At 48.7% G+C, this 27,792-nt stretch overlaps 1 protein-coding gene and 2 pseudogenes across 5 annotated transcripts in view; 2 read left to right on the forward strand and 1 right to left on the reverse strand.

Moving 5' to 3' along the window:
* Positions 1-27,792, reverse strand: part of CSMD2 (CUB and Sushi multiple domains 2) — a 600,037-nt gene that overhangs the window by 275,228 nt on the left and 297,017 nt on the right. For 4 of the 5 annotated variants that reach the window (XM_073233613.1, XM_037010709.2, XM_073233612.1 and 1 more), the window contains exons 6-9: positions 27,201-27,313; positions 14,007-14,084; positions 8,787-8,874; positions 7,966-8,090 (exon numbers count right to left, since the gene is read on the reverse strand). In XM_073233613.1, coding sequence (XP_073089714.1) covers positions 7,966-8,090; positions 8,787-8,874; positions 14,007-14,084; positions 27,201-27,313 — 404 coding nt within the window. The remainder of the gene's footprint in view (positions 1-7,965; positions 8,091-8,786; positions 8,875-14,006; positions 14,085-27,200; positions 27,314-27,792) is intronic. The other variant, XM_073233614.1, reaches the window with a different exon arrangement.
* Positions 18,859-19,357, forward strand: LOC140849225 (60 kDa heat shock protein, mitochondrial pseudogene; annotated as a pseudogene).
* On the forward strand, positions 19,595-20,992 carry LOC140849226 (60 kDa heat shock protein, mitochondrial pseudogene; annotated as a pseudogene).

Consider the following 27,792-nt stretch of genomic DNA (forward strand, 5'->3'; position numbering starts at 1 on the left):
GGCAAAATACCCTCCAAGCTCCTGTGTGTGTGTGTGTGTGTGAATGGGGCCATGATAAACCTTTCCTGGGAGCCCCTCACAGGAGGGTCTGGGAAGCAGTTACACAGCCCCTGGACGTAATCAATCTCTGCTCATTTCATGCATTCATTCCTGCACTCACTTATTCCAACATTTATTGGGTGCGTATTATGGGCCAGGCAGAGTGTGCATGGGAGAGAAAATTGTCTAAGACAGAAAGTTTCCTTTTCTGAAGGGCCACCAGCAAGTGGTGGAAACGAGTGTGAAAACAGTCACGTATTAAGGACAGCAAGTGTTGTCAGAGGCTTATTTGTGAGAAGCTGTTGGGTCAGAATTGCTTCTTCTTCTCTACCAGCTCATCACCTTCAGTGAGGAAATGCCTTCTGGTGGCTTGCCCCAGTCCTGCACCTGAGGATCTTCTCCCTCATCCTGAGCTCAAATGTCAATGGAGTCATTTGAACAAAGCCTATGGGGAACTCCTACATTCCCCTCACACGCATCTGAATTGCTTCTGTAATTCTGTGCAGAGAAACACTTAGAGTCGCAGATTGAACTTGACACAGCTGGGCCTGAAGGCAGGCCACCATGGTGAGAGAGCAGAGGCTGTGGCATTTACCAGCTTAGCTTTCTGGGTTTTAAATTTATTTGCTGGTTGTTTAAGCCTGGGTAAGTTAGAAAACCTCTCTGACTAGACTTCTGTAAGACGGGGCTAGTGATATGTCCTCATTGAGGCACGATAAGGATGAAATAACATGAGATAATGTGTGGGAAGGTTCACCCAGGACCTAGGACATGGGCAATATTCAACAAAAAGTAGCTGGGACTGTCAGACTCCCAGTGCTGTGTTCATGCCATTTCATTATGCCCAAGGAGCTTTCTACCAAAGCCTAAGACCTCTTTTTCTACCTTTTCTGAAGTCTCTTTAATAAATGGGATTTTTTTCCCTTGATCACACTTGAGACTGACATTACTTAACAAATTAGAATAAGGTCACCAAAACTAAAACCATGATCCCAGCCCATCTTTGCAGGGAGGACCTGTGGATTTGAACCCTAGCTCTGAAGGGAATCTTTACAAATGTTCACCAAGCACCATCTTACACCTCTTCTGGAAAGTCAGGTTTTGCTGCCTTAAAAGCCCTCAGCTTCAGACTCAATTTATCCTGCACTTGTTTACAAAAATTAGATAGTTTTTGTAGTCTGTTGAGACATGCGGAAGGTAATTAGAGAGAACAGGTCAAAAAGGCATTTACCACTTAAAGGGCTTAGAGGAGCTTAATTAAAATATTACAATCTGCAGACAGTTAGCAAAGAGCACCTTAAAATAGATTCAGAATGGAGCATAAGCTACTTTTTCCTGGGCTGTCTGGGTAGGGTCAGGCGGTGTGTGGACAGATAGACTTCCCCTGAGCAGCCAGCCCCTAATATCCCACCAACAGATGGAGAACTCATCACTGCAACCCACACAGGCTGGCAAAATGGTAGGTGTGCAGACAACATTTGAATAAATTAATAAGCAATGTTTCTGTTTCTCTATTTGCTTTTTCCCATCAAAGGCTCTGCTGGAGAGATTTTTTTTCAGGAGAGATTTCTCCAGGACCTTCCATACCTGAAATCTGCAGTCCTTCCCAGTCTTCCTTTGGATGTCACTAAACCATATAATGGGGGACAGTGACCCAGGGAACTTTGGGAGACACCACCAGGACCCACCGCCAGTTCTGGCACTGAAACATCTTGGCACCAAAAAGGGAGCTGCTCCAGATGCAAGTACCTCTGACCTTCTATTGTCTCCTCAAATCTTATTCCCACCCAGTTCCATGCTGCCCTCTCTGCTCCACCTACAACTGACCTCCCTCCTCACCCCTTCCACAGTCCTCTGGAGCCACTAATTCCTTGGCCAACAAACCCTGACTTGTAGCTGGAACATCTTTCAGAACTTTGAGCTCCACCTCCTGCCTTGACTGAAGCCTGTCTCCCCCTTCCCAGGCCACTGCTTCCCCTACAGCCTCCCGGGGTGCAGAACTTTCTCCCACCCACCAGTTTCCTTCCATAGATGTTGGCTGGACCCCCAGAGGAACTCTTCTTTGGCCTGCCTCGAGATCTCACTCCCCTGACACCAATGGATGTCACTCCGTTTTCTCTCTGCCTGCCAGCTTGCTGTCTTCTCTTTTGTCCTTCCCCACCTTGGCTCCCACGGTCTACCATTACGATGATTTTCCTGCAAATCCACCCAAGCCTCTTGCTCCCTTTTCCTCAAAGCAGTTACCTGGAAGATATCAACTGTGGATGAACCTCTCAACCTACATCCTCCAGACCTGTGCCCACACAATCGGACTTTACTAAAGAAAAATCACATGAGTAGGAAGACTGACAACGATAAATCCATTATTACTCACCTCAAAAAATCCTAGATATTATTCAGTGACTCTGCCATTTAGCTCTGTCTCTTAAGCTCACTCTCCCACTCTGTTCAAAGACCGCTTCATGACTCCTGGAAGCCCTTCAGACCTCTCACCCTTCCCCTCACTTCCCCTCACTCCCAGATGATGGCCTTGCTTCACTTTGTGGATGGAACAGAGGACATCTGGAAGGCACACCCTCTGTCCCATCCCCCAAATCTGTAATCCTGTCTGCTTAGGTGCTCATCTTCTTTTCCCTTCATTTCCAACAAAGGGTGGCCCATTCCCCTTTTGGAGGTCAGCCCCTACTCATGAATCTGGTGCCCCTTCCCAAGGTCAACCATGTCCATGCACACACCCAGGGCCTGCTCTTCTGGGACCTGGGAGAGTTCATCTGTGAGATCTTAAAGTTCATCATTCCATTCTCTCCCCTGCAGCCCATGTGCACAGCAGAGTGACCTTGGGCTTGATGCACTGGCTGTCCTAAATCACAGGCCCCTCCAGCCCTCTGGCTCCCTCATTTCTTTCCATCTATTGATTCCCTCCTGACCCTCTTTCACTACCCAGTCTGGATCCCCATTACCATTGCCAAGACCATTACCAACAGCCCCTCAGCACTCTCATATCTGCCTTTGATCAATTCTATCATCCACCCTCTCTATTCCTAATCCTGGACACTAAGAACCCCAGAGCCACTGCAGATTTACAGTTCCTGTTGTGATAAAATGCAGTCTTCTGCATTGTCTTTGTCCAGTTCCTTGACAACTCCTTACAGAGGCAACTTCAGACAGTCACCAATCAGTTGAACCACTTAACTCCACCGTTACTTCCTGGTTTCTGTTGCACTTGACCTCTTTGGGGGATCAGGTCCCCCTGACCTTCTCTCTGTGTGAGACTCACATTCACTGGCTTCCACGGTGCCTCCTGGCTCTTCTCCTACCTCTCTGACTAACTCCTCCTCAGCTGCCTTCTCATCCATTAACTCGTTAAAAGTTGTTTTAATCTGGGCAAAGAGAACATAGTTCTTTGCACACTTCCTGCAAACTTTCTCTGAATTTATCATTAAATCAAAATAAAAGTTACCAAAATGTTGGGGAGAGGGAGTTGTCCTATGTGGTTCCATGCAGGACACTGACTCCAAAGGACGTCTAGGCACAATTTTCAAGTAGAAGTAGGATGCGGGCTTAAGAGTGAGGGTTTGAATCCCAGCTCTGATTAGCTTTGTGCCCTTGGGCAAGTTGGCTGACCACTCTAAGCTTGAGCTTGACATAAAATATGAATATTGCCACTCTTCTCACAAAGAAATTGTGAAAATTGCCTACTGCAGTGCTTTATACCATATAAATAGCTTAATAAATGGGAGCTTTATCAGTAATACATAGATACAGGTAAGGGACTCAGGAGCAATGGGGCATGTATTCTAGCGCAGGCAATGCGTGGCCTAGAGACAATGACGACAGAGGAAAGAAGAGGAGGGTAGGGGCAGGAGTGGAGGAGGGGTAAGGAAGGGGATGGGGAGAGGAAGAGCCAGGGGAGGAGGGGAGAGGGATAGAAACAGAAGGAGGAACAGAATTAGTGTTTAAGACATAGGCCCTGGCAGCTGATCCAGTGAAGGCCACCAAGAAGGACGACAGCTATGTGTCATTTTAACGGCACTTTATTCGGCTGATTTGTGCCATATTTCCAACATTTCACTCCCATTTTATGAGAAGGAGGGGGAAGATTCAGAACATTCCAATGATTTGCCCTGTGCCATATGGTATGTTAACAGCAAGGCTGGAACTTCAACAAGGTCTCTGAGTCCTGAGTCTGGTGTTCTATCCACCAAAAAGGCTTTTATTCTAAATAAATAAATATGCATAAACATGTAGGTGTACATGTATATAGTTATAGAGCAAATAGTGGATGTCTCCATAAAGGAAGAAGAAAATGTATGGTTGTCTTATTGATTATCTACTATGTGACTCAGTAAGTATATCTCATCTTGGGCTTGGGACTCAGTTCCTATCCTCTGCCAACACCCATTTGCCATCATAAGAATCCGGGTCTCCTGGTCTCCAGGCTGTCAATCTGTCCTCTTCACTCTATCAGTGGTTTACAGACAGCGTGTCTCAGAGCCTCAGGGGTTCCTTGGAGGTGACTTAGGGCTGCTGAGAGTGGTGAGGCAGGGGACAACCCCAAGTCCCCTGCTTCAATGAGAGATACTCTGCTTGTATCTGTTTTATTTACAGGGCTTCTTTAAAAGCTCATTTAAAAATAATGGGCTCCAAGTGTAAAGTAAGTCTGACAAGCCCTATGTTAACTACTCTGCCTCTATCTGGGGCATATTTCATGTTGCCCACCATCCCCTTTGTAGGATCAAAATTTTCTAGGACTCAGATTAGAAGCTTATTTCTTTGGTGGGAGGGAAAAGAAAAGAAAGGCCTGTGAATATGTAATTTCCAATTTCAAAATGCAGGCTTGGTCTCATATTGTTCATTCACCTCAATCACTGATTCATTCAGGCCATCCTCAAACATTTGTTGAGAACCTATTATTTGCCAGGTCCCATGTTTTAGTAGAATTAATTGTGTGGAAAATGAATATTTAAAATCAAATCATATTTTAAATACATTAGAGGAAAGATAATACCACAATGTATGGCAGTGAATCCAATTTAGAACGTGATCTTTTAGTAACCTGCTTATTAATGGAGCTATCCTGGAATTCAAAGAGTTTTATCCCTTTTTATTCTTTAAGTGGGGTTCACTTAATCTCTCCTAAAAAAAAAAATCACAATTAAAACAGTAATGCCAACTAATGAAAAACAAGAGATTTTAAGAGAAACTTTCAAAATTGCTGAAATAAGAGGACCCTTGAAACTAATATCTATCCCAGCCCATAGCTTTCAGGGAAGCTCAGAACAGGTCATCCAAGGGCAAACCCAGGAGCCTTTGTTTTCCCTTTTCCTCCCTCACAGTGACCTATGGGACAGAAGAAATAAGGCAGAGAGTGGCAGGAAGGTTAACCTGTGCTGAGAATCCCCTCTCTACCACAGCGTGCGTCGGTCACATTCTATACAATGGCTTCCTTAAATTCCGTGGTCACCAGACAGAGGAGGTTTTGTTTTCCTGGTTCACAAATGAAGACCCTGTGGCTAAAAAAAGATGAAGAAGCCCACCCAGGGCCAGCAAGCTAAACAGGTGGCAGAGTTGTGATCTGGATCAAAAGTCTGTGTCCTCCCAAATTTGATTGCTAAGTGACTGGACAAGATGGAGAGGGAACAGGCTTGTAAAGGACCTGTGGCCAGCAGGGGCTGAGGGTGCACTCCCAGGTCGGGGACTGCATCCACACAGTGCTCAGCAGTGTAAACTAAATGTGCACATGCAAGCCTCACAGGCACACTGGGATCGTGATTGTGTCTAAGTGAGCACCTTCAAGTTGGCTGCTTCATCCAGTCCTCACAGTAAATTCGTGAAGTCATGTTCTCTAAGCATTGCCTTTTAGCAGAAAAAAAGATTCAGAAAGGTGAAGAAACTGCCCTAAGGAATCAGCTAAAAAGTGGTGATGGTTGGGTTTGAATGCAATTTGGCCTCTGTTTTTTGTGATTTCCCCACATGTCACAGCAGCACAGGGTGGAATAAGATGGGTGTGTAAAAGCTTGGCCCAATGCTTAGTTACCAGTGTAGCAGAGAATTCAGAGTCCAGTGGGTCACCTCACTGGAGGTGGGTTGGATGGGGCACGTGACATTGTGTAGAGAAAAAGATGAACAGGTCCCTCGACTGTGAACTTCCTTCTGAAACACCAGCCCTTCCTGCCTGGGCCACATTCACGGCAACCACTGCCATCACTCAGGGAGCACTCTTGCTCCAATGAAAAGGCCTCAGGGAGAGATCCAGTCCCACCGCCACCTGAGGTGTCATTATTCTGGCTCCTCACAAGGAATTCTGAAATCACAGATTGGCAAAGGACCTTGGTCTGCAGACTTGGTAACTCTATGCCTCTCTATACAGCTGGGTTCTTGGAGTGTTGTGCTATTCAATTATTCATTCGTTCACCCATTCAACACACGTTATTGATCAACTACTATGTGCCAGGCCCTGTTTAGCCTATGAACAAACAGAAGTCTTGCCCTATGGAGCTTATAGTCTAGTATGAGGATATCATTTTCTTGTGTAGGACCTCCCAATTTATAAAATGTTTCCATATGCACAAAATTTGATCTTCACATTAACACAAGATGGGTAAGACAGGTACCATTATCCACATGTATAGGTAACAAGCCCAGGGAAAATAGGTGACTTATCAAATGGCCCATGGTCAGCTGGTGGTAAAGCTGAGAGTTATACCCAAGGATTCTTCTTCTGTTTGAATAAAAAAAAAAAATGAGCTAAGTGGAATCTTTGAAATAATATAGCTAAAATCAGTGGGATGCAATGTATATTATTAATTGTGGATCATGGTCCCACCTCCAAGTTAAGTGAGAATGAATAAACCTGAGGCTTATTTGAAAGGTATTTTCAGGACCCTCTTCCAGGTTATTTACCAACACATTAAGAAAAGGGAGTGGGTCTCAACTCTAACTTTGTCCCTTCCTAAATGTAGTCATGATCTAAGTTCTTTCTCCTGGACCCCTTAACACTGCATGAATTTCACCTTGATGCACACGTCTGGAAAGAGGCAAAGAATCTCCTTCTTAAACTGGCAGGATCCAGAATGGAACTTTGTAGTGGGCAGCATACCTTATCTTCCAAAGGGACACTAAAAAGAGCAACTGTTGGCTTTGTTTACCAACTCCGGCGTGATTGCTTACCCCTGCACCAAGAACTAAGTCCTGGTCATAGGCATTAACAGTGGAAGAAGAGAGATGCACACAGAGGGTAGGAAATTAAACGCCATCGAAGGGTGGTGCCCTGGAGGATGAGGCCAGGGGCTTCTCTACTGTCAAAGCAGCTGCTGTCCTGTCCCAGTGAAGGCACACTCAGGTCTGTGATTTTAGTTGGGGGATGGGCACTGGGCCACCACAGCCTCCGTCCATGTGATCCTGAGGAATGGGGGTGGCAGGGCCCCGGAGAACAAGACAACGAGGGGTGGGGTTAAAAGAGCCCCAGAGAAGCCTTTTGATATCCTGGGAGTGACAGGTCTGTTTATTCCCGAGTATGTGGACAGGAAAAAGGACATTGAGATAGAGGGTTAGGGATATATATGTGTTAATGGAGGGAATTAAGGTGACATACAAGACAACTTCCCTGACTATCTAGGTGCAGCTGTGGTATCTGACGCAATGACCTAACAGCCTGCTTCACCTGTGCCTCCCCCATTAGACTGTAAGGTCCACACAAGGCAGGAGCCATGTCTCTCTTCCCCACCTCTGTACCTCCTGATCCTGGTAAGGGCCTTGATATAGAGAAGGCGCTAAATAAATATAAGTAAATTAGTAAATAAATGCACAACCTAAGGCCTGGGGGACAGTGAGAGCGAGGTGAGCCTCAGGGGCCAGGAGCTGGGCTCTGTCCTCCATGCCCAGTCCAGCTTTCTGGCCAGCCTCCCTTTCCCGGGGCACCCTCACCTCGGCACACTGGCCTGTGGTCGCTCCAGGCCGCAAACATGTCGCTCACTTTCATACAGGTGATCCGCTTGGACCCTTGCAGGTCATAGCCCTCGTTGCAGGTGAACTGGACGCTGGATCCTAACCTGGGAGACAAGGTGTGTCCGTGAGCTCAATCCCTGGGCCTGCTAGGCCCACCCAGAGCCCTTCCTGCTTCCATAAAGTAGTACCACACCAAACTTCATTTCTCCTCTGGACCTTAATTTTTCCTCCACTGTTTTATCACTTCAAATCTCCACTGGAAGGAACATCTGCTCTTCATCTTCTTTTCTGGACCATTTAATGATTTTAGGATTGAGTTAAAAGGTGACTTTGTGAGCAAAACAGCAATCCTCTGAGATAAGTACCAATTAGGACAGCTAAGAGCGGGTGGATGATACCCATAAACTTTAATGAAAATGGAGGATTATGGGAAGATGTCTTGCAAGTTAGAAACTTTGCAAAATGCCTATCTTGGGGCCATAGGTCTCCTAGATTATCAGAGGCATAAACTGCTGCTGGCATATCATGACCGATGAGGGTGGTCCTTTGTTCCCCAGGTATGGATGTGCTGGGTAAGACTGGCAGTCTCCAGCCCACCCCTCTCCCTTAAGGCTTGGGCACTATTCCAAGGGCTGGACCAGAAAAGAATGTCAAAGGCCATAGCTCTTCTCCTGACAGTGTCTGCTCCTGCATCCACACTGTCTTCTGCATACTGCCCCTAGGAAGGCCAGCTCCTGTCTTCCCCCCAACCAGGTCATCCCACCCTTCTTGCAACCAGAAAGCTCCCAAACAGATCTTACCTGAAATCCGAGCCTAGTCTTTTGCCCCTTTCAGGTATGCCAGGGTCTGGACACATATTATGCCCTTGGGACACACCAACCTGAGTTACTACAAGGCAAAAAAACAGCACATACAGAGATGGATAATCACAGGAAGGCACTAGGCAGGGCAGTGGTCGGGTGGGAGGCGGATACAGAGACAGAAAGAGGCCCTGCTCCGTTGGGGTTGTGTGGGGTGGCTGGGATCTAATGGGCCAGGGTTTTCCAAGTATACACAGTGGGGAGCTGCTTTTGACAAATTCCTTTGCAAGCAAAGTCCACGTGGAATTCATCAAGAGCATGTGGGCTCAGAGGCAGGCACCCCAAACCAATGGCCACCTTGTTCCCTCGTCCCACACCAGCAGCCAGATGGGAATGGTCCACAGGCCCCAGTGACCTCCCTACCCTGCACTTCAAATCCAGGGGTGGCCACTCTAGATGAGATGAGGACCCCCCAACCTCACCCCCAAATGGAGAAATGACTCAAAGGAAGTTAAATAAAAGGTGGATGCATGATCAGAAACGGTAAAGAATGTAAGAGAAAGCTGTGGTCTGAAGTTCAAAGCAGGGACTTGAGCTCAAACACAGACATTTCTGCTGAGAAACCTCTTCCCATCAGACACTCCTCAAACTGGACTGAGCAGCAGTCAGAGTGCCCCGCCCACACCACGGCCCAGACACTCAGCAGAGACGGCGCCTGCAGAGGTTCTGGCAGTGGCCTGGTGCTCCCACACCTGCCAACAGCAGAGTCCTGTTCACAAAAACCACGTGCACAGTCATCTCAGCTATAGGAGAAGCTTGATCAGGGGGTGGCGGATCCACTTCTGTCTCCAGTGGAGCGGGGGACACCCTCTGGCCCCTACCTCATTGTTCTTGAGATGCTTGTACTCCTGAGGCCGGAGCCCCTCACACCTCTGTATTCCTGGCTTTGGGGATAACCAGGAGCTGGGGCCAGGCAGACAGCTGGCCCGAGGAATTGTATTCAAGGCCTCACCAACCCCATGATCCCAATAGCACCCTCAAGACAAGAGATGATAGGGAGTCTGCAGCAGTGTTCCCTGAGTTGGCCCATTGCCCTCCCACCCACTCACTGTCCCTCAACCTGAGCAATGTGCATCATCACTCACTCACTCAATCCGTTCATTCACTGCTGCATATGAGTACACAACAAGCATTAATTGAGCACCTACTGTGTACAAGATCCTATTTTGAATACCATGGGAGATGCCAATGTCAAATGTCAGATATAACCACTGTCCTCAAGAAGCACCAAATCGAGTGAAGACAGGGAATATGGAAATAAACTGCAGAACCACAATGGGGTAGTAATAAAGATGTATCTACAGGGAGATTCAGGGAGAGGACCTGCCTCATATTGCTCAGAAGCATGGAAGGTTGCCTGGAGAAGGTGGCGTTTAGTATGGCCCCTCTGAGATAGTAGGATTTGGATACATGGTGACAGGAATGGCAGTTCAGGCAGAGAAACGGGCACTGAGAGTGAGGTGGAAACATGGAAACAGAACAGGGGGTTGCCCAGGGTGGCCCAAATAGGAGGAAGGGTGAGGGGTGACATGGAAGAGTGGAAGGTGAGTTTCAGAGGTCAGACTTCAAGGGCTTTGAGTCTGATCCTGAAGACGATGGGGAGCTGCTGCGGAGTCCTGAGTGGGGAAGGGCACGGTAGGAACTGGACTGCTCATGGGGAGGCTTGTTGCAGGGAGATGAGTTAGGAAGTTCTGTGATAGCCCAGGTCAAGAACAGAGCCTGGTAGTGGGAATGGATGCGGCAAAGAAGGAATCACCAGGGCTCATGGGAGACAAGGGTGTGCAGAAAGGGAGCAGGGCATTTCCTGGGCTGGGGACCTGTGAGGAGTCCCATTTTAGACTCACTTGAGTCTGATGCTCCATTTCTAGTTAGAAGCTGGGTGTAGACCCTGTTCAAGCCTCCAGGTACCCCAAGTGTGGCTGGCCAAGGGAACCCGGCGATTTGGACAGTTTGCACAGTCAAACCAACACCTGGTATCCTCTTGGTTAAGGAGCAATAAGTTCAAGGTCTCTTGGATATTTGAGGGTAGCCCTCCCTTCTCCAACATTCCACAGTGCCAGGGTAAAGACAGTCACTCCCACTGGACCCTTGTCCCCTTTTCCCATCCCCTTCTTTGTGAAGCTTCAGCTTCCAATGCTTTCCCATCCTAAACTTAGCAACATCACCATTCCCACCAGTCCAGGACCCTCCAGGCTAGGATAATAAGATGGGGGTGTCATCTCCACAAGCAGAGCAAACTCCTGCCTGCTGGGGCCTCAGTATTTTGCAAACAACAGAAAGGAAGGAGATAACAGGGGCCTCTAGGATTCCCAGGGGAGTGGGAAAGGGAGAGGAGGCTCTGTGCTAAGATGAGGATGTCAGATCTGAGCCGTACTTGTGGTCCCTCTGTTGGTACGCCAGCCTCACCGTGATCCATCTGATCCTTATTGAGAACTTTTCAGCTAAGCACCCACCTTCCTTAGGACTTGCTAATCAACCCTGCCCACCAACCATAGCCACTCTGAAGCCCCTGCTGACCACCGCAAGGGGAGCCCCATGGCCCCTGGCAACACGTTAACAACGTACAGCAGTTTCCAGCCCCCATTCAGTACTGTCACCACCCAGTAGGCGGACAGCGCAGAAGGCTGAGGATGAGGCTGTGGCCGGACCAGAGAGGAGAGATCCGTGGGGAAGCCCGCGCCCCCCACCCCCACCCGAGCACAGCCCCACGCGAGAAGCAAACCCCACTGCCTCTCCTTTGATCAGCCAGCCCAAAGTGATTTGCCACTCCTCAGGAAGCTGCGAGCCCAGCAGGAAGCCACTCATACCCCACGGTGTCTTCCTGGGAGGTCGGAGCAGGTGACCAGAGTTGCACATGGACTTCAAGCCTCCCCAGGAAACAAGCAAACTTAAGTCTCAGTCAAGAGTTCACTGTTTGAATTATGGAGACAAGAGGTTTCCCCCTCTTTCCTTGATTCCAGCTTCCCCTGCCTATTCAAAACCAGCTGCTTGCGTTTGTAGCATGCATTTCCTGTTGGCCACAGAGGGAAGGAAGAGGAGGGAAGGTGAGCCTTACCCACACCCTGAGAGGGCCCCTGTGGGGAGGAAGAGGCCGCTCCAGGCTAGAATGGCGATGCCTACTAAACAAAGTGAAGGGAAGCATGGGTGTGTAGGTGGTCAGAACCAACGGCCAGGGGTGCATGGTACCCATGGGCTGTCTGGTGAAGGCAATAAGTAGGGTCCGAGATGTGTAAACGTGGCCCACTCCTTCCCTGAAGTTCAAGACATCTGTCCACAGGGAATCTGGCCAGAACACAAAGGGCCAGACACCGGCGGACATTTAATTACCTGCCTCCATGGCAGTTTGAGCAACACACTCATCCGTCTCTGAAAAACGTCTCAGAACAGAGACCAGTACCTTGTAGAGAGATGTATATTTTTCTCAAAGAGTTTTTGCATTATTTCATTAGAATACGGTTCTCATCTTTCTGAGGGAGTTTTAGGCACCTGTGAGCAGCTAATGGAACCATAGATTCTTTCCCCACCAAAATGCACCTACAACATCACATGTTTTTTTTAGCAAGTTCATGAATCTCCTGAAGCCCTGGGTCATGAAGGCCAATCTTGGATCAAACAATACCCTTGGGAAGAAGGGACAGTAAGGTTTTGCATCCCCTTTCTACAGATGCGGAAGCTGAGACTTGAGTGCCGGGGGTAACGCAGTTACCTGAGGACACACTGCGATAAAAATAGGCTCTTCCACATCTGGACCATTTCCTTAAGGTTTGTCTGTGGCTTCAGGGAAAATTGAAATTAAAATCACCCCTGCCACTGTTCATCTGGTCTCCTCTGGCTACAGAAAGAATGAGCCCGCGAGGACCAGAGTCATGGCCCAAGCCCTTCGGCAGACGCCTGGCCTCACACTCAGCCACCCTTGCTCCCTGCGCCCCTGGCCAAGCACAGAGGCAGGGCCTCCCGCCTGCCCTCTGCCATGCATACCCTCGGGGCAGGACTGCCAGAGACTGGGGATCCCCATAGATGGGGAGTGAATCGGAGGACTTGAAGGACCAGAGGAAATCCCAGCCAAAGGCTTGAAACGCCCCTCCCCTGCCCCTCCCCTGCCCCTCCCGGCCACACAGCAGAGCTCCCGACAGCTGCTGTCACCATTCTCAGGAAGAACGGAGCCCTTCAGGAGAAGTAAGCACGTGGGGGTGAGATGGAAGGAGAGGGTCAGGAGGGCACAGAGAACAGAGTGAGACTGAGGGGAAAGCAGAGAGGGTGGGGGAGAAGGAGGGAGAGGAAAGGGGAGGGAGAGAAGGACGTGGGAAGCAGGAGGACAAGTTGGGGGAGACCAGAAGGCCAGTCACCTGGGAGATGGAGGAGGGCCCCTTACATTCACCTCCAGAATGAAAACAGGGGAGTTGGAAAATCTCCTGTGCTTTCAAGTCCAGCCTCATGGGGTGGCCCAGAACCTTTCTGAACCCCGTCCTGTGGTAGCCAAAAGCCCCTAGCAGAGGCTCCAATCAAGTGGTTCTGGGGCAATATTCCAGCCCATTCCCCAGCATTGGTGCCCCCCTCTTTTAATCTTTCAAACACCAATAGCAGGACCATGTTCCCATAGACATAATCTTCCCTGCGCCCAAGCAGAGAACTCCCAGCACTGCCCCACCGGCTCAGGAGGCAGGACCCCCCACCCTCCAGGCAGCCCTTTCCCCAGCCCAGTCCAGGAACCCTGGTGGAGGTTACTAGGCATTTCCATCTCTCCCTCTCCCAGGCTTGTCTTGGGAGCTGGAACTGAGGCCTTGCAGCCTCTAAGTCTCAGCTGGAGGTTACTGACTCCTAGAAGAGGAGCCAGAAAAAAGAACTGTCTTAGCAGGTGGAAGTGATTCAAAAGGAAAAATAAAGAGAGAAATGTAGCAGTAATGACTCCCTGGACTGCAGTTAGAATGGGGAATGAGGGAGAAAGGAGGACATTGGGAAATGGGAGGAGGACGGGGAGAGGAAAAAGGACAAGTCCCCGGGCTGCTCACTGGCCACCAGGTCAGTGTGTCCATGTGCAGAACCCGGGGAGGGAAGTGGGATTGAAGGAAAATCATTCCAGCGTCATCTGGCTTCCCTGTGGTCACAGTGTTGGCGGGTCTGAGCTCGAGTGAGAGGCCCGGCCGGCGGGCGGACACTTACACACAGACGTCTTCTGGCTGTTATCTTTGCTGGGCATCAGCTTCACACCTCGAGACTTCAACTCCATTTGCTTCTTAACTAGAGAGGAGGTAAGAGGGAAATGGTTTAAGTTGTTATCTGTGACCAGGGATGGGGATCCCTCTAGAATGACCTCTCGCTGTAGAATGATCCCCTCTTCTACTTGGGACATTCCATGGTGGGTCAAAGCCAGATGCCCCCCCTGCACAAGGATATACCAAGGGTAGCATTCAAGTTCAACAGGGTCTCAGACCTGGAGAAAGAGCTGCTATCAAGGCTGGCCCCCTTGGGGAGGCAGAGAAGGTGATCTGGGAAACTGGACAATCAGCCACATGTGAAGCCCTGCAGCCCACCTTCTGCAGTCCTGCTCCCCTATAGATTCAGCCCTGCCCAATTTCTGAGCCAGTCCTGGCCAGGATTGTTAGAGTGGATTACATATGGCCCCCAACTGGCACCCGCCCTGTATCCACAGCCTTTATAATGTGACCTTGTAGTTCTTCCCATTAAGGAGGTTGAGTTTCTTCAGCCCTTGACTCTGGATTTGGCCACTGGAAGTTTGGATGCCTCGATGTGTCCAAAGGCTTGAAAAGTTCCTGCCAGATTAGGCTTGCCCTCTTGCAGCTCTGCCATCACCGGGAGAAGATATGGCTGGTCCCAGGAGGATGAGGAGCATGTGGAGCAGAGCCAGTCCATCTAGCCAGGCCCAGATTACACCAACTGACCTACTGTGGGCAGGAGAAGCTGAGTCCTGGAGGTCACGAGATGGTGCCTGATTCAGCCAGCAGCTTGAGAGACTGACTGAGGTTTGGTCTCATCACTAAGCCCAGTCCACAACTCACCAGGACTTTGCCAAATTGTGCACAAAGGGCACTAGAGCCAGAACTCCACAACTCCAAAGGTCATTCCTGTGTCTGACTACCTCAGTTCCCCATGGAGTTCCGCTGGCCGCCGAGGGCTTCATCCTGTCTTCCGGTCATATGGCTTGGTGCATCTGTCCAATCCTAGCCCCCCATGCCCTCTCACAGCTGGCCCCTGCCAGGTGACTCAACCCCGCTCAGACTGGTACCTAACTGGGACAGGTACTTCCCACGGGCCAGGCCCTGAGCTCAGTGCCTTACAAGTTTTTACTTATACCAGCATCTTTGACCCCTCTCTTTCCCTCACTCCCACATGGAATCCATCCGCAGATTCTTCCAAATATATCCCAATTGCAATGTCCACATCCATCACCTGGTCTACACCTCTGATCCTTCTCACCTTGTTGCCATGACCTCCCATCTCCCACCCTTGCCCCCTCTCATCTGTTCTCAACACAATAGCCAGAGGGATCCTTCTAAAGCATGAGTCAGACCATGTTAGGTCCCTGCTCCCAGCTCTTCCATGGTAACCTATCTGTCCTGGAGCAAAAGTCAGAGTGTTCACAATGGCCTGCGGAGACCAATCTGCCCTCCGACCTCTCTACCCCCATCTCTGACCTCCACCGCTCTTCTCCAGCCAAAGAGCCCTCCCTGATGTCCCTACAATATGCAAGGCATGTTCCTGCTTCAGCCTGCCAGTTTCCTACAATGTTCTTCCCCCAGATATCTTCATGATTTACTCCCTTTTATCCTCAAAACATTTGTGCAAGCACCGTATCCTCCATTTAAAACCACATTGCCCACCCAGCTCTCACTACTCCCTTCCCTACTTTGTCTCCTTAACTCTCTAACATGCTATATATTTACTTAGTGATTTTTGTCACCTGCATTGTCCTGTAAGCTCCATGAAGGCAGGGATTTTGTATATTGTTCATTAATGCATCTTCAATGCCTAGAATAATGCCTGGCACATAGTGGGCCCTCAATCATCATTTCATTTAATCCTTATAGGTTCAATGACCTCTACTGGTCATTATGATACCTCCATGATACATAATAAAATCAGGGGTCAAAGTAGTTTAAGTGATTTCCTGGGAGTCACAAAGCAGGAAGAGCTGTGCTCTGGGCTGAACCTCAGCCATCTTTCCTTGTGACCTGCCCACAAAGCAATCCCAGTGGCACCGTTAACCTCCTCCAGCATCTGTCCACCGCCTCCTGCCCCCAACTCATACTCACTCTGCCCTCGAGGTAACATGCTAATCCCAAGGCTAAAGCCCATGTAATCAGGTGTGCAAGGGGGTCTCCCAGGGCCCCCCAACCCTCCACTCTGTCTACACCAAAAAGCTTCCCCAACGGTTTGTCTCCCAACAAGCTGCTCTCTAAGCTGAATGCCTGATAAAATCCAGTTACTACCAGAGTCACTGCTTCTCAACGTGCATTCAAACCCTTTTTATAAATGTGCATTACTCTCCATGTGTATCCAGCAGGAAAATTCCCAATGAGCACTAATGCGGACCTATTATTAAACAGAGGGTATTAGTATGGAGACACGCATTATTCAAGCCTAGCTTATGCACTGAGGCAGATGAAAAGATTCCTCTGATTCAGTCACCCCTAAGAGAACAGGACTGGTGAGAACAGCTCGAGCTCTTCTCCCTCAGGCCCCACCTTCGGGGCAGGGGTTGGCGAGAGGGGTCTCTGTGACCCAGTATGGCCCATTTGAGGTCAGGTCTGTGGAGCTGGCTCAGGGCCTCTTTCCGAGGACATGAGTTGGAGTCCTCCTGATTCCGCTGCTGTAGATTGGAGCGTCCACTGGAGGGAGGAGGACCCAGAAGAATGCGCATGGATGCCCTTATAGGGCAAATGCTGCCTGGCTATCCTCGTAGCTGCTGCAGAGGGACTGGGAGACGCAGGTAGACTTAAGCGGGGAGCTAAGCAGGCCCTTCTGCCTCTCTTCTCACGGCTGCATTACAAAGAGGCCCCTGTTCCTCTCCACTCTTAAGGCCTCAGAAGGAACCCTTCCAATTTCTGTGTCCCCCCTTCTCTACTCAGTCCTCCCCAACAAGGACTGTCGAACCTGGCAGATCAGTGCTTAATATTTGTTGAGCCACTTTTAGTTGTGGAGGATGCCATCATGCCTCCTAAGGGGAAAGAAACTTCTGCTCTTCTTCTTTTCCCTCCTGTTACCCACCACAGGATGGAGCTGAACGAGAAGGAACCCGGAAAGCTCCGGGAGTGCCCTATACACTTTGTGGCCATTCACTCCCCTGAGCTGGATCTGAGAGGTTGTGTCACCCATGGGGTCTGTGGGCACCACATGTCAACCTGGGCTACACAAGGGGATTGCAGCTCCACGGGCCGGGGTTCTGCATACCCACAACACAATCTCTAAAAGATGCGTGTCTGGGCCAGGCTCTGAGGAGGTGCAGCCTACAGTGGGTCCACACCATGGCCAGAGCTGATCCTGGCTGGTGGGTAAGGCCCTGGCAAAATCCATATCATCAGGGATATCAGCATCAAGAAACCAGCTCCATATGCTCAGTGTCGTGCAGTCTGGGGCCTCAGTTTTTGAGCAATCCCAGGGAAGTGGTCATGCCCTCAATTATATATGGCTAAATTATCTTCTAAACAGTTTAACCAAGTCAGTGGAGAGTGATCATGGAAAACAGAACATGGGAAATCAGCCACAAAATGAGCTCGCTGAAGAACTAGCTTGACAAACCAAGGCAGACTGGGTGTGCAAGGCCAGAGGACAGCGGCCCCTCTTCCTCTAGATCTCTGCAGCGCACTACTGACAGACCCAATCCGAAATGAAGGACCGACTAGCAAGGACCTAGACAATTTCTGGGATGTATTCATTCAGGTTGCTTATATATTCATCCATTCATTTGTGGAACGCCTACTAGCATAATGCCAATGGTATTATACTTAAGCACTGCCTCTAAAGAGGGTTCTACAACTACTGATACAGTGGAGATAAAATGGAGCCTGGGGCTGGCTCCAAGGTTCTGGCTACACGTGGGTGCACATACGCATGCACATATATCCATATATACATGCACATCTGTGTTTACAACAAGCACACCCACAACACATGTGTGCACTTGTGTATATATGGCTACAAATACTCACAAAATAGAATTTACACTTATAAGTGCTTTTGTACTACATGTGAACAAAGTCGGGACTCCCACGAGAAGAGTGCTGGCTTTAACTGGTTGATGGAAATCTTACTAGGTACATTCATCTCCTCCGAATGATAATGACTACAGGAGACTGCCAGGCTGCTCCATTCATCCTTTATATTCTGGTTAATTACAAGACATTTCCCCGCTGTTGTAAAGGTTAGCGGGACACATGGTACACATTTAGCTAGAAGAATCTGGCAATACAAATGCCTCTCTAGTCTGCAGCATGAGTTATTGGGCTGAGCTAGCAGGAGACAAGGACCTATTAGTGGAGGAGACGCAGGCCTGAACCTGTCTCCAAGGCTCTGGGGATCACGAAGTAGACGGAACCTACAGCTGCTTCTCATCCCAATGGATCTAGACTTCCATCCACAGTCACAAACCCCTGCACTAACTTTCATCACTCCCTTTTCCCCACCACGTGGCTGTCCTGCTGGTTGGACCATCCCTTCATCTTCCTGCATACCCATTCCTTCACCAAATCTAGTTCATTCAACCTTAAAAGATTTTTCCAGTATGTACCTTTCTGTCAATGCTCTAAGCCACTCCTGCTCTAAACTCAATCCTTTTTTGCTTGGATTTTGCTCACTGATTCACTCTAGCCCATCTTAAAAACTGTAGGGAAATTTGATCTTCCCTTTGAAAACTTGTTAGGTGTGCATCGGGCCATCTGTCCCCCTGCCTTTTCACTGAAGGCCTGCCTCCTGTCTGGCCACCAGCCCTGTAGAAATGCTTCCATTACTCACAGTCCTTTGCTAGACAAAGCAGTATCTAGCACACTTTTCGCAGATGCTGAAGCCCTTACTATGTAGAACTGTGGGAAGAACAGTGATTATGGAACAGCTGGGGAAGCCTCAGAGTAACAAAAGATGAGGTGTCTGTTACCAGGTTGATTTACTTAAAGGATAAATATCAAACTACTGCAGCTGACTCAATCAGGATGCTGCCAGTACACAAATAAGGAGGCTGGCATGGCACCAGCGATGCTACTGTACTGGCATGCTTGGTGGCCATGAAAGCCTTCGAGATCAGCAAAGGTGTTGAGTGGAAATCAGGAAAGGTGAGTTGTAGCATGTGGCTGCTGCAACTGCTGAGCTCAGAAAGCAGCCTAAACCTGGGATAACTCTGAAGGGACTGCTCAGTTTGCCACAATTTCTGCAAATATAGACCAAGAAATCAGCAGGACCATTTGTGATATAATTGCAAAGGTTCAAAGGGTATCCTCACAATGTAGGACAGCAAAACACTGAATGATGAATTAGGAATCGAAGGCATGGAATTTGACTAAGATTACACAGCAGCTCCCTACTTGGGTAATATGTCAGAAGTTCAGAAATGGGAATTCCAGGATACCGATGATACCCAGTGTCCAGTGATTTGTACCCACTTTTGAGATCATCAATGCCTAATGAGTCTTTGGTTATAATTGATAAAGATGATCTCAGGACATTCGTTTAGAGGACGGTAAGAGTTGACTTTCAGGTTACAGCTGTCCAAGATATTTGTGTCATCAAAAGAACCAGCAATGCTGTTGGCTATTGATGACACAGTGTTTGGAAAAGAGAGCTGGACTCTGAATCTTTAACATTTCTCTTCATGACTTAGGAAAAGTTGGAGAAGCTATTCTGACCAAAGACGATTCCACATTCTTGCAAGGAAAAGGTTGACAAGACTCAAGTTGAGAAACATATCCAATAAATCTTTGAGCAGTTAGAGTGTTACTTAGTAGTGACCATGAAAAAGAAAAATGAAATGAACATCTGGAGGTGGAGCAGCTGGGCTGAAGCCTGCTGGGACATGTGACATGGGAGAGAATGAGAAGAAATAGTCACAGATTAACTGAAGGCGATAAGGGGCTGTTGTTGAAAAAGACATCGACTGGGTGATTTGCTTTGGTGCATTCCAGGCATGGATTCACTGCTCCAGCTAATGAAGAGCCAATAATTGGTATAGAAAAAATTAAAAGAACACTCAAAATTCTGGCAATGACTATATTGCTCAGAATGCAGGTGTTGAAGGAGTACTGAAAGTTGAGAAGATTATGCCAGGTTCCTCAGAAGCTGGCTATGCACCATGCTGGGTGATATTTTGAATATGGCAGAAAAAGGAATCATCAACCCAACTCAGGTAGTAAGAAGCACCTGTTCGTATGCTACTGGTGTGGCTTCTCTGTTAACTACTGTAAAACGTGATACCATGGAATTCCTAAACTTCTCAGTCACAAACATGGAAGATGGGAGGCAGTGTGGAGGGAGGAATGTCCTAATTTCTAGAAGAGTGCTTTGCCATTATTAATGAACTATGCAGTGATCTTCACAAATACCTTCTAAGAAGTCTGCTGGAGAGAATGACTAGAAGAAAGACTTGAAGGGAATTCCTATGGCCATCAGTTACTGGTTTTGGTTGCTTTTGCAAGGCTGTTTTCTCTAGCTGAGATGCCCTTTCTCTTCTTTGTTTGGCTGCTTCTTGTGGGTCAAGGTCTCACTTCAAGATAACTCATTTCTGTGGCTGTGTCTACATCTCAGGGAGAAGCCCCAACTTCATTCAGACCTCTGTTGAAACCCTCTTTATGTTATGTCTTGTTCTCCTATTTGCCCCAGGAGTTGCTTTTCTCTCCTGTGATTGACACAGAGCCAAGTACACAGAAGGTTCCCAGAAACAGTCTGATGAATGAGTGGATGAGTGGCCAACTGTTAGAAGAATATAGGCTTCGAATTCATTTCCTGGAGAAAGGAATGGGTTACACCTGAAACCTGGTGAGGTGGGGGTGCTGTATTTTGTATTCATGCTCACTTTTCAGCTCAGGCTCACTTTTGGTTGAGCTCAGAAGCTTGGCCTTGTGAGCCCCTGGCCCTAGGCTCCTAAGCCTGGGAACAATGACCTGCGATTTGTGCAGAGGTTTCTGGAAGCCCAGAAACTGTGAAGGAGGCTGGCAAGGGTTTGGCAGCTCAGCAGGCCAACATGAATAGGACAAAAGAGTCAGACCTTGGGCCACGGGATGCCTGAGGCACTTTCACTCTGGTCTGAGATTCAGTCACAAGCAAGAAGGCAATGTGTCTGTGTGGAAAACAGAAGCTTCAGCTTGTTACCATAAAAAACTTCAATCATCTCACTAAATGCAAAATTGTTTTCCAATGGAAAAGTTTATTCTGCTGACAACTGAGACTCTGTGCAGGACTTCTAGAAGGCACAGGAACCAGTGGCTTTCACTATGGAAAATTTTCCACGTCAACCACATCAACCAGGGTTGACGTGACAAGATAGGCAGGGAGAGGCACAGCAGGGTCAGGCTAGGATTTAGCTGAAGGGAAGGACAGGCACTAGGTGATGGTCATGAGGTAAGAGCGGCAGGCAAAGAGCACACTGTGAAGAGGGGCCAGAGACACACATCTCTCACTGCGCAAGGGTTTCCCCATTTAACAGACTCAAAGTGACTGGTGGGGCGTGGCACTTGAGGGTGCCATTTCTTGGGCACCTGTCACAAGCCAGCTATTTTATTGGGACCTCCTTTAATTTCTGGTAGCTCTGTGGGGTTATTATTCCCCTCTACATAACTCAAGGTGGGCAGTAGTGAGGGGTGCTGCCCTCCCTGCCAGGGAAGCCCCACACCAGTTGTGATCACCAGCCACTGGGGGCATCTGAGAAAGGCTCTCCTCACTGTCATTCCTGGTAGGCTTGAAAATGAAAACAAGAAAGCAATGAACACTCTGAGAAGGACTGGACATATTCCTCACCTGGAGGTAGAAGCACTGATTACCTAACCTCCACGGTCTTCCAGGACTGGAGGGAACCTTAAGGAACTTCAAGACCCATGGTTGCCGAACACTTCAAGTGCAGGGACCCATCATCGTATTTGCTCTTAGGTAAATTCCTGCTGCAGAAATGGGATCAAAGAGGAACCGCCCTGGTTCAAGTCAGGGGAAAATCTGGAGTCCCACACTTAGCCCCTATCGAAGCAGCTGCCGGGAGAACCCTTGGCCTCCAAGGAGCCCACTTTGAGCTCCACTCTTTTGGTCTCTCCTCTCCTGTTATACACGGGGAGGTCTCCTGCCCTAAGAGGGGATCAGTAACCTCAGCCTCTACTTTGCCTTGAATCTTTCACATCTCTATGGTCCAGATCCTTCTCTGAGCTACAGTCAGACAGACTAGTCAACTACCTACCAGATAGCCCCCCAGCCCCTGCCACCCCAATCCTGCCCCTGAACCAGTGTGTCCCAAGCAAAATCCATTCCCCATCTGCTTCTGCTCAAGACCTTCTTGGTGAAAGGTATCTTTTTCTTCACCCACTTACTCAAGCTAGAAATCCAAGATTCATCCCCACCTCCTTCAGTTCCTGTCCCCCTTCCCTCCTCACTCTCAAATCTAACTAGTCACGAGTCCAGTGTGGTTTATGTGGAAAGATCCTCTCTGGTCTGTCTCCTCCTCTCCATCTTCACTGCCTCTGCTTAAACTCTGGATCCTTGTCATCTTCTAATGCTCAAAGACTCTTAACTGTCCCCCTATTTTCACTCCAGAGCAAAGATCTTCCTAAAATGGAAATGTGATCACATGTCCCCTCTTGTTAAAAACTTCTGATTACCTCTCATCACCCATGGGATCAAGCCCGGCTTTACGGCAGCTTTTCACGACAGGACCCCTACCTCAGTTCCTGGCTTCAGCATTCGCTGCCCCTCACTGCTTACCTTAGCCTTCACCCCAGGGTGGCAAATGTGTTCTGGCAAAGGCCTGGGAGTATATGGCATTAGGCTGTGTGCCATCTGTCTCAGTTACAAACTGCCTAACTCTGCCCTGGGAGCACTAAAGCAGCCATAGACAATTTGTACGTGAATGAGCATAGCTGTGTTCCAATAAACCTTTATTCAGGGATTCTGAAAGCTGAATTTCGTACAGTTTTCATGTGTCATGAAATAGTCTTCTTTCGATTATTTTTCTTCAACCGTGTGAAATGTAAAACTCATCCTTAGCTTGAGGGCCATACAAAAGCGACAGAGGGCCATATCTGGCCTGTGGGCTGGAGTTTGCCCATTTCTGCTCCAGATACACACAGATATTTGTGGTTCCTCAGAATTAGCACTTTCAGGTTTTCCTGCCTTTATTTTACCTGAAATGCTTTTTATCATGTCTGGCATCTTTTTGATACCCATGCTGAAGTCACCGCCACTTATTTTTTTTGGGTGGGGGAAGCTTCCTTATGTGCCTCCAGCAAAATTAATTGCTCTTTTATCTCTAGTCTTAGGACCCTTCATCAGGCCTCAACTATAACTCTTTCTTATCTTGCTATACACAAATTATAGATTTATGTCTGTACTTCTCTTTAGAGCAGAGACCAGCCTGGTCCTGTTCCTCTTCCTGTGCAGTCACATGGGAGTGTCACACAGAAAATGCTTGTTGAACAAAACACAACTGCCCACTTTCCAACAGCCAGGGACAGGCAGGGTCACAGTAGAATTCAGATGCTCGGATCCCCTGTGGTGTCAGTTAAAACTGTGTCCAGCTGTGAATACCTATAAATTTGGACTGGACTGAGACAGGACTGCAATGTGCCATGTATAGGTTGTTTATTTAATTTACTTTTTGTTTCTCTGGGGAAAAGTGTCCATCAATACATTTAGGAGTTGGTAATCATTAGCTCTGAAGTGCCATCAATCACTTGAGACTCTAATACTGTCAAGCTGAGTGCGGGTGAAACTGATCCTGTGCTGTTTCCCCAGGTCCATTCTTCAAACTTCTCTGCCCTGCTCTGTGTCCTGGAGACTGATGCCTGGGGACTGCTGGAGCAAGGGAGCCCGCTGGCAAAGCCACAGCAGGCCTCGGTTCCCTTGGTCCCGACTCCTTTAGGGCTGGCAGACGGGTGGCACAGCAGACACAAGGGAGGGAGGAGAGAAGATCAGGGCACCGAGTCCTGGGCCCCTCCCCTCGCACTGGTGACTGATTCTAGGGGCTCCCTCCTCCTGCACTGGTGACTGCGGCCAGGGGCTCCCCCTGCACTGTGGGTTGGCAGTGGCGAGGCTCCTCAGTTCTGCCAGGTGGGGCCTCTTCAATGGCCCCAGCTCAGTGCCCCTTGAGCCCTTTCCCTGTGGGTGGCGAAGGCCTCCCTCCCGGGAAGTCTCTAGGGGCCTCATTATCCCTGTGGGTTCCCTTAATCCCATTCTCACCTAAACCCTCTTCAGTTAAAGCCATGCTGTATACCTTCTGCTGCCTGCTAGTGCCGTGGCTGAAACCTACCTCTGCCTTGCTTTTTGGACTGTATTTGCAAGCAGCAAAACTTAAATTGTTTTAGTTATTGCAAAATTTTCATTCCTCCAGAGCAGTGGTTCTCAAACAGGGGTGATTTTGCACACAGAGGACATTTGGCAACATGTGAAGACTTTTTTATCATGGCTATGTGTGTGTGGGGGTGCTAGTGACATCTAGTATGTAGAGGCCAGGGACGCTGTTAAACATCCCCGGACACACAGCACAGTCCCCTACAACAGAGATTATCCATGTCGCAATGACAATAGTGCTGAGGTTGCCAAACCTTGCTTTATAAAGTCACCAGTTGAGTTACTAAATGATGACCATATACCCTTATTCTGTGTACCCTCATTCTGGAAAGCACTAGAAAAAGAAGGTCCCAGGAGAGAATTACTTATTAACACAATCAGCACACACCACAGCATAGATCTAGATTAACACTGCTGGGGTTCAAACACGCAATGGATGAGACCTTGAGCCAGTTACATACCCTCTCCACAATGCACTCTTCCTCTGTAAAATGAGCTAATGGTGGTACCTGCTTCACACAGTGCTGTGGGACTGAATATGTAATGAATGCTGAGTGCCTGGAACCCAGAAAGCCCTCCATAAACACTGGCACACAAGAATGGGCAAACCCTGTTCCTGGCTGTGTTAAGGAAGAAAGAGAGAGACTAAGATAAGGCCTGCTTTTGCGACATTCATAACTGAAAGGGTTTTTCAGACTGTGGGCTGTTCCCTGCTACAGACTTGTGAAATTAATTTAGAGGGTGCAACTTACATTAGAAATTGGAAAAGGAATTTTCAGGGTGCATTGCACTTAGTAAGGGTAAATACCAGTTGGTGACATTTTCCTTTTCACTCTACAGATAGATGTGTGTACTGGGTTGTGACTGAAAATGTACTTCTTTACAGTGGGAGGAGATTAACAAAATAAAGTTTAAAAGCTCCAGTCAAATAGGAAAGGGCCTAACAGAAGGCCCTGTGATTTGGCAGAAAACTCACATGGGCCTGAGAATGAATTCAAGCTTTGGCACTTACAGGCTGGCGATAGGTGGGTGTTGGCCTAGTGCTACAACCTCTCTGAGTCTCAGCTTCCTCATCGGAAAAATGGAAATTAAAAATTAAAATTGGAAATGGAAAAAAATTAAAATAAAAAAATAGAAATGAAAATTGCACACTTACTGTGTGTTGGGCGCACTGCATTGTGGGGAGAACTGAACAGGACTATCTGCATACTGTGCCTAGTCCAAGGACTGGCACACAGTAGGTGTGTAATCAATGTGTGCTCCCAGCTTTCTAGAGACTGCCCGGCCTAGGCTCTCGTTGCCTGCTGTCTGGCATCAAACCTTATGATTATGACAAACGGGACCTCAGTAACTTGCAATATTAGAAACACCCGGCACCTATTTAATCAGATAAAATGATAATATTCATCTCTGCTTTTCTATTTTGTAAACACAATGGCAAGATCGAGACAGGTGCTTCACTCCCACAAAGGTCCAGCCTCAGCTGTGGAAAAAACATTTCCAGGAAAGCTCTTGGAGCCAGGCTTTGTGAGGCTCGGCAGGCCATGCTGGCTTCCTGTTTATTTTTTAAACATTTCAAAGGTATCCTGGTACCCAAGCTTAAGGAAATAAGGCCATTTATAAAAGGTTCAGATTTTAAAGGTAATGCTTCTGCAATTTCAATGCAGCTGTTATTCCAGTTTCCAGCCAGAAAGCCTGGCCACAGGGGCCTGGTGGTGGGGGCGCCTCTCTGCTGGTGTGACCTCTGGGGCCCTGGGAGGGATAAGCCGCCCAGCTCTCCCCAACCCCGGATCAGCTCTCCCAGCACTCTCTCAGCAGCGATGCAGTGGTTTACGTTTCACGTCTGCTCTTTTTATCAGGGCCTCCAGTGGTATTGTTCTATACATGCCTCCGACGTGCCTCTCCACTTGCGACAGAAGCCCACGCCTTCTTTATCCCCCAGGGCCTCATACAGGATGAGGTGTGCAATACAAGTTCACTCTCGAATCCATTAGAACCAACATCAATTTGTAATTGGTGATAGTTAAGCCTTAATGAGCAAGTTATGAAGCTAACCCTTGGCGTTTATAAATTTTGTGTACTTCGAATAAACTCAAGGTTGAAAAGGAGTGTTGCCATCTGCCCCCATATATCCACTGGGTTTTTGAATCTCCTCCAGTTGTGGGGAGCACCCTGCTTTGGGGTTAGGGGATTCTTCATGACTGGAGCAGAAATCTTACCTGCAATTTCCACCTGCCAAACTTGGTCTGAACTCCCACTAGCCAGCTCTTCACAGATTTAAGCATCTAAGCACCCTACAGTTATTTCACCTGTGTTGGTAATACACTTGTGTTTTACATAAAATGAGAGTTCACATGTGGCCTGTCTTCCACTTTAAACTAGGGTAGGCTAAACTCTGGTGGTTAAGAGGGTGGGCTCTGGACTCAGAAAGCCGGGGTTCAAATGGCCTTGGGAAACTGGCTTACTCTCTCTGGGTCTCAGCTTCCTTGTCTGTAAAATGGGGATGGTGACAGAATTTACTTCACAGAGTAAGAATGAGAATTAAATGAGATGATGCTTATCAAGGGCCTAGCCCAGTGCCTGGCCCATAGAAGGCACTCGGTATTAACTATTATGATTAGTCTGGCCAAAGAAGGGCAGGGCAGCTTGGGTTATACAGTTCAAGACGTTTCACTCTCTTGGGCACCTGACCACAGTGGCAGATGCAGAGAGCGGCAGATATGCAGACCTCTGGGGCTGCAAATACAGGACAATGGAGGCAAGTGCACTGTGCGGCCACACCAGACGCAGCTCGGAGACAGGACGAGCCCCTGTGTCATCTCTGCTGCCTGCTGAGGATCCATGGCACTCCCAGGCCCTGCCTACCTTGGTACTGGGCGCTGAAGCCACGCTGCCGGTGGTTGCCATCTGACGTGAAGTGCAGCCGCAGCCAGTTCTTGCTGCTGATGACAGGGGCTGGGAGGCTGGCCCCAGTGAACCTGTGGGGACAGGAAGAGGCTGGGGTCAGGCACCACAGCTGGTTGTGACAGGGGCACGAACATCCAGGGGTCTCCCCACTTCCTGTGCATGGTAGGGCCTCAGCCCAGGCCTGGAGCAAGAAGGGAGGGCTGTGCTGCCCCAGCTGCCCTCCAGTAACCTGGGGGCTGAGCAGCTCGGGGTGGCTCCTCCATGGACTCTTCCCACCACTGGGGTTCCCTGAGAGGCTGAGAGGAGACAGGTCCTTGAAGCCCGGAGCGGAGGCCCATCCACCCAACAGAGATCCATCCACCCCCCACCAGGGTTTGCATCCCTTCCAACAAGGAGAAAGGCCCAGCCCCTCAGCAGAGGCCCACCCACCCCTGCAGAGATGCAGATCCCCTGCAAAGGCCCAGCCTCCCTGTGGAGGACCAGTCCCGGGCTCTCCAGCAGAGGTTCAGCACCCCCACTCCAAGCAGTGCTTCACCTACCCCTACAAGCC

The sequence above is a fragment of the Manis javanica genome, chromosome 4 (assembly GCF_040802235.1).
Source record: "Manis javanica isolate MJ-LG chromosome 4, MJ_LKY, whole genome shotgun sequence".
Taxonomy (NCBI): Eukaryota; Metazoa; Chordata; class Mammalia; order Pholidota; family Manidae; genus Manis; species Manis javanica.